The 12,876-nt window shown below is 46.6% G+C and overlaps 1 protein-coding gene across 1 annotated transcript in view; it reads left to right on the plus strand.

Moving 5' to 3' along the window:
- Positions 1-529: 529 nt before the first annotated feature.
- Positions 530-12,876, plus strand: part of LOC134444676 (NACHT, LRR and PYD domains-containing protein 1 homolog) — a 43,929-nt gene continuing 31,582 nt past the window's right edge. Inside the window, exons 1-5 of the mRNA XM_063193907.1 lie at positions 530-631; positions 721-765; positions 898-1,167; positions 1,337-1,378; positions 2,894-4,586. Coding sequence (XP_063049977.1) covers positions 580-631; positions 721-765; positions 898-1,167; positions 1,337-1,378; positions 2,894-4,586 — 2,102 coding nt within the window. The 5' untranslated portion in view covers positions 530-579. The remainder of the gene's footprint in view (positions 632-720; positions 766-897; positions 1,168-1,336; positions 1,379-2,893; positions 4,587-12,876) is intronic.

The following is a 12,876-nucleotide window of genomic DNA, read 5'->3' on the forward strand; positions in this document are numbered from 1 at the left end:
TTCTACGAGAGACAGTCGGTGGATGTTCAAAACGTTGTCTATTACTGCCATCTGCAGGACGCAATGCGCTATGGCGGTAGAGCGGTATGGACAAAATCCATACCTTGGGGGAAAAATACCACGCACGATAGTATACCGTCCATACCGCGCACCCCTATGTACAACTATGCTACATATGATGTAATCCACAGTCAGGTGTTGCATCTTAATTCCCCTGATAACTATCTGACTGCTTTTGCTGTGTTCTACTATGTGAAATTCCCCCAGGACGTCTGTTTCGACGAAATAGAGTAGGTAATTCGCGGCAGAAGTATTACCTCACAAATCGCGGCCATGGCACATTTGTACAGGACTAAGAACACAGACATTCTCCCTAATTATTCAGAATTACCGGGGTCCAAAGGTAATAAAAATCCCGTCCGAATCGGGCTTTAAACCTTAGAATGCATACAGGCGGGCTAGGCTAGAGTCTACATTCTGTGATCTATCCGCTTGTAGGACAAAATAGCATTCCGCATTCGAAAACAAATTAAAATCCCATCTCTAATTGGCAGAAAGGAGAGCGTCTCTCAAGACCTCATGGACACCCAAAGAGACATGGAGGAAACCAAGGACAGTCCCGGGGCAGCAGGTAAGATTAAGGTCAATGGTTGGTGAAAATGCATATTCCAAGAGTGAGTTGTTGTACTGAAACGTTAAACAAAAAATGTCTCTACATAGCTGCTGAAGAACCAACATGTTCTGGATCACCATCTAAAGCCAGAGGTACTGGAAATAGTCTTCTGAAATTACTTGAGAAATTATCATTCTAAATACAAAAAGATCAACAAAAGTGTCATAACACTTCTAGATTACCTCTATATGATTCCTGAGTCTATGAAAATGGTTTCCTCACAGAACGAGTCTCTGAGGCTCGCAGGGAACTCATCAACAGGCTTGGTGAAGCCTCTCTGAAAGCTGTACTGGATGGCCTTCAGCAGGGCATCTCTGGCAGGCCTGCTGTGATTGGGATGGAGGAGAAAAATGAGGTTCTGCAAGAGCACCGTGTGACTCAGGACCAAGTGAGGTGCCTCGTTGACATGTTGTGGAACAAGGGTGAATCAGCCTGTCAGAGATTTCTCTCTCTCCTCGGAGAAGTGGATCCTGCCCTCTGTGAAGACCTCTTTGGTGAGTGGCCAGTCCATATGTTGGCTATATCAGACTGATGGTGGAGATTTCCCCTGTTTTTTAGGGATTTAAAATTAACTCGAGAATGCCCATTCACACATTGATGGTGACCTTAAGTGACCTTAAAGCACATTACAACAGATTTTATGTTTCTCCTGTCACTCTGCAGGCCCTGTGAATTCAGCTGCAACAACAGCCAAACAGGAAGCAGGTGAGTGGCATTAGACTTTTAGAACTTTTAATGGAGGACGAGAATGTTCACATACAGTACTACTGCAAGACTAGGGGCACTTGTGAGCGGGTGCAGAATGCATGGGGTCCTATGGAGCTACACCCATAGATTCTGAAGTTGCTTTGCATATTTTGTTTTGTAAAATAAATAACTTGATGAAGCAGAATGGTTAATCTGTTTAAACAGCATATAGTCAGTATTTGTAAACTTGATCATTATAAAATACAGCTTTTGTAGTCGGATGACGTCACACGTTACCTAGATGTTATCAGAAACTGGCTCACAGCTGCCAAAACTGTAAGAAAACTAAAGAACTTAACTCCCAGATTATTGCTCTTCTGATGTGACATCCCTATCGATCGTAAACCACTGTAATATTGATTTGGAGGTTGTAGACGAAAAGCAAAGCTAATGATGAGGTTAGCCTGCTTTGCTGTTTCCATGGTTTCTGTAATCAACACCATTTATAAAAACAAAAGAGAAAATGCAAGCAGATACAACCGCCAGCATATGAATATACAACAAAGAAGGTTGCAATCAAAGGGCTCCAAGGGGACTTTCAGTGTTAAGTGCTCAGCATTTTTCTGCCTTGTGCTATGCACGCCTCTCCACATGCTTGTAAATGGGAAAGCCATTTAGGATATGGATCAGTGTGTATGCTACCCAACTGCAACTCCCAACTCCAATTCCCATTGTCATTGTGACGCAGCACTCCACAGCACACAAGTGTTCACTGCACACAACGAAATTACATTCATGCCTCACCCGTGCAATGGCGCCCCAAGGGAGCAGGACGGTACCATGCTCAAGGTACCTCAGTCATGGAGAAGGGTGGGGAAGAGCACTGGTTAATTACTCACCCCCACCAAACTGGGGGGTCGGAAGTCAAACAGGCAACCTTTGGGATACAAGTCTGACGCCCTAACCGCTTACACATGACTGCCCTATGACTATGCTACATACACACAGAGATCAGTACATGTTACATACAAATAGTTGACAAATGTTTAACATGAGCTATGCATAGGACAAAGGGTATTTACAAGCTCACCTCCACAACACTGCGAGGGGGGAAAAGCCACAAGACTGGAGTTAGACGCCACGGGAACTCTGGCTCCTGAGAATGAACAATATATGTTTAAATACACATCTCTAGATGGTTGCAGTCATCTAGACAAAACTGTGATCACACATACCTTGCTGCACCAGTAGCAAAGGCACCGGGCATCATCAGCGAATACCGGCACACCGGGAAGGCTCCAATGAGCCGGTCTAATTCATCTGATTTTATAAAAACAATGGCATAGCCACCAATTACGGATTAGCCACTGAGCGGCTACCTGAGTCCCGTGACGTCATTGGGGTATGGGAACTGCTGAGGGACACACCTTACTGAACAGACAGTGCGCCCTGTTACATATTGTATAATGTGCCTTCATACATGTGTTTACTTACTGTACATTTACAACAAATATTTCACTGACTTTCTTACAGACCAACAGCCAGTGTTATTGAAACTGAAAGAATGTATTGTCTCACAATATAAGACAGTGCAAGAATATAATGACCTACCAGGACAGGATGTCTTGCTGACTGATCGCTACACTCAGCTGTTGATCATTGAGAAACACAGAAAACAGGAGGAAAGAGAGAAGGAGATGCGCATTAGTGGAGCAGGGTTCTTTGGTGCCAGACAGAAGGAATATAAAAGTATTACTGTGGACCAGCTCTTTAAGCCCGATGATCGCGGAGATGTTCCCAAAGCAGTAATACTCCAGGGCAACTCTGGACATGGCAAGTCCTTTACCGCTCAGAAGATCATGTTGGACTGGGCCTCAGGAAGTCTCTACCAGGATCGCTTTGAGCTCGTTTTACACCTCAGCTGCAAGGAACTCAACCATCTATGCGAAGACGGAGATCAGAGTAGTGTTTTAGATCTTGTAAATGTTGAGGAGGAATTTATCCCACTGGTTCAGAAGAAACTGAAGGAATCACCACAAAAGGTGCTTCTCCTTATTGATGGATTTGATGAACTTCAGTTCCCAGTGAGTGAACTCCGCAAGTCTCCTGTGAAAGACCTTTCCACACCAGCTCCTGTTGATGCCATTGTGGGCGCTCTGCTGAAGGGGAACATCCTATCTGCGTGCCACCGGCTGGTCACCACCAGGCCTACTGCCTCAGACAAACTGAATAAGCTCCTCAAACGTCCTGTGCGCTGCACTGAGATTCTGGGCTTCTCTGAGGAGGGCGTACATGACTACTTCAAGAGGTTCTGTAAAGATGAGGAGCTCTGGGAGAAGGCACTTGGCAGTGTGAAGGAAAACGAAACTCTCTACACCTCCTGCTTCATTCCTGTCATCTGCTGGATTGTCTGCACTGTATTTAGGGAGCACATGGAAAAGCACATAGAAGTAACTAATGCTTTGGAAACAACCACCTCCATATTTGTCCACTTTGTGAAAAATCAGCTTGAGCACCACTGCCAGGGTTTGAATCATCCCGTGCCAGATCTACTGAGGAGCCTTGGACAGCTGGCAGAGAGTGGCTTACAGAAGCAGCAGGTTCTGTTCGACAAGGAGAGTGTGGAAGGCACAGTCTCAGATCTCACTAGTGTTCCCTTCTTGTGTAAATTCCTGCTGAAGGAGACCGTGGAAAAGAAGGAAATGTTCAGTTTCATGCATCTGAGCTTTCAGGAGTTCTTCGCTGCACTCCACTACACATCAGACCAGGATCAAGAGAATGTCAAGAAGATGCTTGAATTAGTTGAGCAACAGGAAGACAAAACCCATCTCCTACCTGTCATTCAGTTCCTCTTTGGTCTTTTAAATGTGAAGGTAGTGCAAGATCTAAAGAACCTTGGGTTAACCCAAAACCTCTGTTGGGAAGCATGTCTGAAAGAGTGGGTGGTTAAGCGCATTGAAAATAAAGATTGTGAGAAAGATGACATGATGCTCTTCACTCTCCACTGCCTATATGAGCTCCATGATGATGAGTTTGTGATGATAGCCATGGCAGTGTGGGATAAGATTTGGTTTGTCATACCCCTGACGAGGGCAGACTGCTGGGTGCTGCTGTACTGCCTGCAGTGCTGCCCCACCATCCCAACTCTGAAGCTCTCAGAGTGCAATATCACAGCAGATAAAATGAGAATGCTGCAGCCTGCATTGAGCAAATGTCAGGAGCTGGGGTGAGTGTGTACAGTGACTGAAAATTATATAATGTATGTGTGTGTGTGTGTGTGTGTGTGTGTGTGTGTGTGTGTGTGTGTGTGTGTGTGTGTGTGTGTGTGTGTGTGTGTGTGTGTGTGTGTGTGTGTGTGTGTGCAGGGGCACCGCCAGAAATGTTGGGCCCTATGAAGGATTCCCAATTTGGGCCTACCCCCTCCCCCCCTTTTATAATGAACGGAATTTAATGCCACAAAATAGCAAGACATCCACTGAGGATGTATGCTTTCTAACAGTCATTCACAGGTTTTTCAAAAGTGGTTTAAAACACACAAATACCTATGGAAATAATATTGATTTTGTTTGGTATAAAGCCATGTGTACGCATTTTCAGCTTCAGAAGCAATTCTAGAGCCCGTATTGCAATAGGCTATATCACAACTGTCACATCTGGCACTCGCATGTTGCACTCAAGGTGTTCTCCCTCCGTTCACCCTGCTCTTTTGCTTGGTTTCCAAATGCCAATGGGTAGCCTACGTTTAAAACGCTTCAAACTTTCCAGTCGAAGTCTATTAGGCCTACATCATTAGATCATCAAAGACGTCTGACGTTTTAAAAAGTTTTAGTCGGATATTTCAACTCGTGATTTGAAAATTGTTGACTGGATTTGAGGCAATAATTGGAAAAGGAGGTGGCATGCAATCTGCCACAATATAGCCTATGTTTAACGCTTTCAATGTAGACTACGTGGCCCAGTCTTAAATTATGTAGGCTTCTAAACGTACCAATTTGTCCCACGAATCCAGCCAAAGCTGATGGTTTCAGTTAACACAGTCCGACTTTTATTTGCACAGTTAGGAGAAGGCCTAGGATTACTTTCGTTTTTCTTCAGTTTACTCACGGATCCCTTGTTTTCCTCCTCCCTTCCTCACGAACTTGACACTTTTTCCTCGCTTCCATCCCTTGGAGGTAGGCAAAACAACCGTGGAAAGTTGAAAGGAGACAAAATGTCACTATCCACTCCACGTTAGGTTAGAGACTTGTCGCCAATTGTGTTGTCATCAACAAAATACAAGAAAAGCGCGTGCATTTTAGGGAACTTCTTTGCCATTGATCAGATCGACTTATATCATAGATTTTTGACATTAAGGAAAATAGCCTACCGAGGACGTAGTGGTTAAGCAGGTCGTGGTAGAGTTGGACATGGGCATGAGACTACACGGCTATGCGTAAATCTCAGACGTCTATGATGAGATAATAAAAGTAGAGATCTTAAACGAAAATTTGCACTGCAGACTGACTGTAAAATCGGTCTCTTGTTTAGATAATCCAACTGCGTTCATGCAAATTTTGTTTGTTCAGTAGGCCTATCATTTTGATCTTGATCACATTTGATCAGGGTCAGTGAGTGATTCCTTTCTTTGAGGAAAAAAACTGAGCGACCTGTTGTTTTCTTCTGTTTCTCTACATTTTATAGTGTCTGCTTCATTTATTAGGCTACAACTTGTAGGGTAGGCTATCTATTCCATCACCAGCGTAAATCAATCACATCAGTGCATCAGCTCAGCAGCTGATTGCGTAGGCTATCACCGGCCGGTCAGTCAGTCATGTAGCAGCAGGTTCAAGGCATCGCGCGTTTGACAGAACTGGACTGCTCCATTTCACAAGCGGGGGGAGGACAATATAACGATATGATGAAGAACTCGAGAAAAAAAAGTTATGGAACTCTATAAACCTAATGTAATTGGGTCATTATACAGGATTCAATTTTGAATATGATCAGAAAGGTCTAAAAATAGCAATATTATTAAAATTATGTCATCAGCAACCTCTCTGGGCCTACTGTCAGTGGTTGGGCCCTTAGAAAGTGTATCACCTTTCCCCCCCTAGCGGCGCCCCTGTGTGTGTGTGTGTGCATGTGTGTGTGTGTGTGTGTGTGTGTGTGTGTGTGTGTGCATGTATGGCTCCTGTATAATAATAATAATAATAATTGTATTTGTATAGCACTGTGTCATACAAGGCATGTAACTCAAAGTGCTTAACAAATGGGAAAAAAACATTGTTAGAGATGGATTTAAAAGGATAGGTATAGAGGAGAGGCAGAAATAGCAGGAATGCAGAGGAAGAAGAGATAGACAGAGATTGTAGAGTCATAGGGTCAACGTAGGTTAGGACCAGGATTCTTAGATGCGTAAGGTCCATAGTCAGTCCCTCCAGGATTTTGCACTGGGATTTTGTGATTTTTGCGGTCAAAATGTCTGATTTTGTGGTGGCATTTTCTCATTTTTTGCAAAGATTTTGCGGCATTTTCTCATTTTTTGCAAAGATTTTGCACCCCTTTCTGGGTTTTTTGGTAACTGAAAACCACAATCAGTCTAAGCAGGCTTAAGACAAAAGAGAGAGAGATTCAGAAACACACTTCCTATATAATAGAATAATAAAATATTGTCAAAAACTGCCAGAGCGTCTTATAAGCCAGTGCGTCCAATGTGTAAAAAAAAAATCATGGCCGCGACACTCATAAATCTCTGTCGATATTTTAGAACGACTTCGGGGGGAAACGGGACTGCGCGTTATGAAAAAATACTTGTGGGTATAGCCTACCAGTAGGCTAATGAAGAGCGTCGCGGGGTACAGTAGCCAGGCTGTATGCAAGCGTTACAATGTCACCTGTTGGAAGACGCGTCTCTCTCTCTCTCTCTCTCTCTCTCTCTCTCTCTCTCTCTCTCTCTCTCTCTCGCTCGTATTGCAAGCTGTTGCATATTATTTGCTTGATGCAAAGTTGTGATGGCATACACGCTCTCGTTGACATGGTTGTGTGCATGGTTGCATGGATTCGCAAGACTTTATTGCAATAACACAGTGAAAGCGTGGAAGGGCCGTTCACTTCCTATCTCGGTGTCCTTGACTGAAACAAGTTGCAAAACACACTTCCGAATCCTTTGCGATCGGCACTACAGTGATTGTTATCAGAAGGCTTGTGCCTACGCATAGACATAGACCCTTAAATTACAAACATTAGCGAACATTGAAAAAAGATCAGACAACGACCGTCGGGTAGCATGCTCATGAAAACGACAGGGGAGAGTGGAGAAGTTGTGCAAAAATGTAACGTAAGATGTTTGCTACTGTGCGACAGCACCGCCACTATTTCATGACTGCATACACTTCTTCGTCATGGATAAATGGGCAACAATACTTTTTCCAGCCAGGATTGCACTGAAAAGTAGGCTACTGCTGTTAAAAAAAAAAGGTCACGGGTGCGCAGCACCGACGCCTGCGTGTATGTGTGAGGCAGGGGAGGGGAGAGACGCGGAGCAGCTGAGATGAGGGTCGCGACTTCCGAAATAGCAGGCAATTCTTTTTCAATGTTTCAGTGACATATTAACAAAAATGCTTCCTATTGGTTTTCGTCTCCGGTGGTATTGTAGTCACATTTTTATTTTTTTGACGAAAATATAAATCAATAAACTCCACAGAATGTTGAAATTTTGCGGGAAAAATGCGGCTTTACAGGAATTACGTGGCATCGTGAAATTATGCAGAATATCATTGAATTTGCATGAATCCACGCGATCGCTGAATCGCGAAAAACTGGAGGGACTGCATAGTGGCTGGGCCTATCGGAAGTCATAGATAGTCACACAGAGATTGGGCGCTCAGATGCGACCCGTGGTGGCATCAGGGGTGAAGAAAAACTCCTTTCGCTTGAATCATAGTTTGTAGGGGGGAAAAAAGCTCAGTGAGGTCTGAGAAAAAAACCCCTATAGTCAGGAAGAAACCTCAGGCAGAGACCAGCGGCCACCTAGGGGAGCCCCCTGCCAGGGCTGGTTGCGAGTAGTAAGGGCGCTGTGGCAGCTGGGACACTATGACGCCTTGGCAGCTAGGAGTTGGCAAGGATGAAGAGGTGGGTCTTCAGCTGCTTCTTGAAGGAGTCGACGGAGCTGGCTGATCGGATCTCGATGGGGAGGGCGTTCCACCTCTTGGGCGCATAGCAGGCAAACGCGGCGTCGCCGATCTTCTTTTGCGGGGGGGGTGGGGGTCCTTAGCAGCTTGGCATCAGTGGACCTGAGAGCTCGAGCAGGGGCATAAAAAGAGAGCATGTCAGAGATATAACTAGGGGCAAGTCCATTTAATGCTTTAAATACTGTGAGCAGAATCTTAAAGTCGATTCTGTATGAGACAGGTAACCAGTGCAGGTCTGCCAAGACAGGAGAGATGTGCTCTCTCATTCTGGTTCTTGTTAGGATTCTTGCCGCAGAATTTTGAATGAGTTGCAATTTGTCAACTAACGTTTTAGGCAGGCCAGAGAAGAGAGCATTACAGTAGTCTAGCCTACTGGTGACAAAGGCATGAACAAGTTTCTCAGCGTCTTGTCGGGGGGCCAAGCCGCACACTTTGTTGACATTTCTAAGATGGAAAAAAGCTGATTTTGTTATCTTGTTGATGTGAGGCTCAAAGCTCAAATCCGAGTCTATGACCACACCTAGGCTAGTAACCTTATCTTTAATGTGCATGCTTAGGTCACCTAGGCTTGAGTGGAGTTTTGCACGTTTTTTCTTATGCCCAATGAGCAACACTTCAGTTTTATCCTCATTTAATTTTAGGAAGTTACTGTTCATCCAATCTGTGATGGCAGACATGCATTTAGTCAAGGCATGAATGGCAGTGGTTTGGCTAGGCTCGACAGAGATATATAGTTGAGTGTCATCGGCATAGCTATGAAAATCAACATTGTGCTCTCTGATGATGGAGCCCAGGGGCAACATATAGAGAGAGAAGAGGAGAGGGCCCAAGCAACTACCCTGAGCAACTCCAAAAGGCACATCATACTTGTTGGAGACGTATTCTCCGTATGGCAGGGGTGGGGAAACTTTTTCATTCGAGGGGCCATTTCAAATTCCTCCAATGGCCATAAAAGTCCTCAGAGGGCCGTACTATTGTAACAACCAGACTTTAAAATGTTAAATTAAGTATCTGTATTACCACAAAATAAATTAATTACACCGGGGTTCTAAGATGAAAGGACAACCGCAGATTGCACACCTGCTGCAAGTAGGTTAAGTTTAAAACCAAGGAGTCACACACCAAAGCTCACTTTAGTTGCGCAGCGCGCTATATTATTTACATTCAGTATGTTACTGGTTTCCCCAATCCCCTAGTCCACAAACCACAAGACAAATGTCCACAGAAAGTCCCCCATTAAATAAATATCGGACGGCGCCGATTACCCCCGTGCCAACGCAAGTTTCACAGACCCATTTGGCTTCCTACAGTTCGTTCCCGAAGTAGGCTGCACGAAGTAATCCACAGGTCGGTGAAGTCAGAAAAAAGTAATCCACATGAAAAAGAGAAAAAAGAAGCAGTCGCGACAAAAAAGGAAAAATGAACTCGAGCTCACCGGTGTCTGTAGTCAGGGCCCTGAGACAGTAGTCCAATGCTTCCTCCTCACGCATCCAGGTGTTTGCGATGCTGGAAAGGAAGCTCGAAGCAGTGTGGCGGCTGGCGATTTCTCTGGCGCATAATTCCCCCAGCGAATCCAGCGTTTAGAACATTACACATTCCGCCACGACTTTCCCATGAAGGAGGCTGCAAGTTCAAACTCTGGCGCGCCTCGCTCGCCCAGCACACCGCTCCGACTAGCTCTCAGCTGATTCCCCCTGAGCCAACCAAGCTTACCCATCTAAATAGATGTGCAGTGCAAGGCAGCGTGGGAAATCGAGTCCTTTTCAGACATACCCATATCCTACCCCCAAACGTACAGAGCATGATACACAAACCTATTGCAAAGGGATGAACATTACACCCTATACCTCATGAACCTTACATGGGCTTGCAATAGTTAAGTAACATTAACAGACAAATTTAAGTGACACCGGCAATTAATGTGACAATGTCACAGATCCCCCCCCCCCAGCCGGAGGTGTGGAGGCTGAACCCCCAATGGGGCTTCAAATTAACCGCATTATGTCTATCTTTTTGTCATGGCCATCACACTGTACGAGGTAGTTGATCGGGTCTAAAATTCTCATCATTATTGCTGGTCCCGACCACTAGGCACAAGCAGATGAGAATAAACATGTATGGATTTGGAGAGTGAATGAGCGCGGCAACACAGACCAGGTCTCCCACTGGGAGTTGCGCATTCTTCCTGGGGTATGCCGTGACCTGGCTCGTCTGGATGTCCGCATCTCAGCTCTCCTCTTGTATGAAGTACCAGGGTGATTATTGCAGTAGTAGAGTTGAAGATTTTTTATGATGAACATGACTGGTGCTGATGTTTTCCAAAGTCATTAGCCTCAGGTGGCCCAGACCGGCTGACGCCCCGGCCTTTCTTGTGGAGTCTCCTTGGGCCCTTGTCCAGATCCTTGGGTGAACCTGGCTCGGTGACATGCCCTGGTCGCTCGTTCCCCGCTTGGTGTTCGTCGCAGGTGCCCGTACTACAGGCCTCCACGAACTGCTTCACATCCTTACGGACCGATGGCCACCAGGCCACCTCGATGGTCTTGAGGAGAGTCTTTAACCGGCCCAGGTGTCCCCGTTCTGGATGAACATGGAAACTCTTGAGAAAGACTGGCCGCAAACAGGAGGGTACGACCAGCTGGTACCTGAGTCCGTCATCTGTCCATCGACACAGGAGACCCTGCACCATGACGAAGCGAACCGGGTCCGTCCAATCTTCTGTCCCCATCCTCATTGCCATGTCTTGTACCTCCGAATCATCAAGCCCTCGCCTTCATGGGCAAGCTCCAGCCAGAGGCTCTGACGCATTAGAGAGAAGGTGCTTCCAGTGTCGAACACCGCATGGCACAGCTTTCCTCTGACCTCTATGGGGGCCTGGAGGAGCACCACCGGAGTCTTCGGTCCCTGTTGCACCACCGCCGCTAGATCTGCCGGCTTCTTGGGATCTGCCCCCTTATCTTGAGCCCTCCTTCCACTTTTTTCCTTGGCTTTTTGTTGGTCCACCTTTCCCCAGTATTCCTTTGATGATGTACAGTCCTTCTCCACCAGGGTGCCGATCTGGACAAGTTGCTCCACATTCGTGACTGTGCCCCTGAGACAGCCGGCTATCCGTGGGTTGCAGTTATTGAGAATCTTGCGCACCAGTTCAGCTTCGGTGATGTCAGGTTTCCACCTGAGGCAAAGAGCGCGGTAGTCATAGGCAAAGTCCCGCAGCCATTGGTCTGGCAGCTGTACCATGTCCCGCAGCTTCTCTTCCACCTCAGTGAGGTAATCCGGAGGCAGGAACGCAGCTTTAAAGGCTTCTTTAAACTGCAGCCAGTTATTGGCCTGGCCTTTGGCCACTGTCCACCAACTATGCGCTGGCCCTTTAAGAGCAGTGGAGAGTGCACCCACCAGCTCTGCATCAGTCAAGGGCCGCACCGCAAAGAAAGTTTCGCAGCGGTCCAGGAAATTTAAGACATCAGCTACTTCCCTGGATCCACTAAACTTCGGAAACTCCATTTGAATGGCGGGCTTGGCATACACCACTGGTGACCTGGTGGCTGCTGTGCTCACGGTTGCCCCCCCACTGGAGAGAAAGCTAGAACCCTGCGAGACGAACTGGGATGACTGAGGTGTGGTGGTGCTGGGCTGTGGAGCGGTCTGAGGAGGTGATGGCGTGACTGGTGTAGGGATCAGTATGCCACCCCCCTGGTGTAGGGAAGCAGTACTGGCGCCTCCTGTAGCCTGAGAGAGAGGAGTCCGGACGCCACTAGCTGTGCTGGTGGGCGCTCTGGAGAGGAGCGTTGGGAGCTGAGACGTATTGAGGCTAGCTGGACTGTGGTGTATACTGCCAGTGTGTGTCGGTGCAAAGCCCTGTGAACTTTGAGCAGGTGAAGAGTGTCTTGGTTTATGAAAAGCTGAGATCCCTGCACTTGGCTGATGCTTGGGGACTGCAGCGAAGCTGGTACGCTTCAGCCGCTCAAACTCCACCTTCCACTTATCATCTCTTCTTTGTAAGCACTCCACTAACTTTTCCTCAAATTGTTTGAGTGTGCTTACCATAACCTGCTCTAGGGCCTCACAGCTCCGGTCCACATAACTTCTCAAATTTGCTTCCCGATTAAGGGCACTGCTTACAGAGTCCCGGAAATCAGTCTCTAATGAGTTCAGTCTCTCCACTACCGTGCTTAGCTCAGAGGTGATGGAGGTAACTGCCGGCAGGGTGAGATACGCTGTGCTTTCTTCTTCTTCACACTCGGCACCTGGATCCTGCTCATTGGGGTCAGTGAGCCAAAGTGTGCTGAGTAGCGATGTGATTTCCCCTACCGGGTTCCTCCGAGTGACCCAGGCATCTCCGCGATTGTCATG

This window comes from Engraulis encrasicolus, unplaced genomic scaffold (genome assembly GCF_034702125.1).
Source record: "Engraulis encrasicolus isolate BLACKSEA-1 unplaced genomic scaffold, IST_EnEncr_1.0 scaffold_65_np1212, whole genome shotgun sequence".
Lineage (NCBI taxonomy): Eukaryota > Metazoa > Chordata > Actinopteri > Clupeiformes > Engraulidae > Engraulis > Engraulis encrasicolus.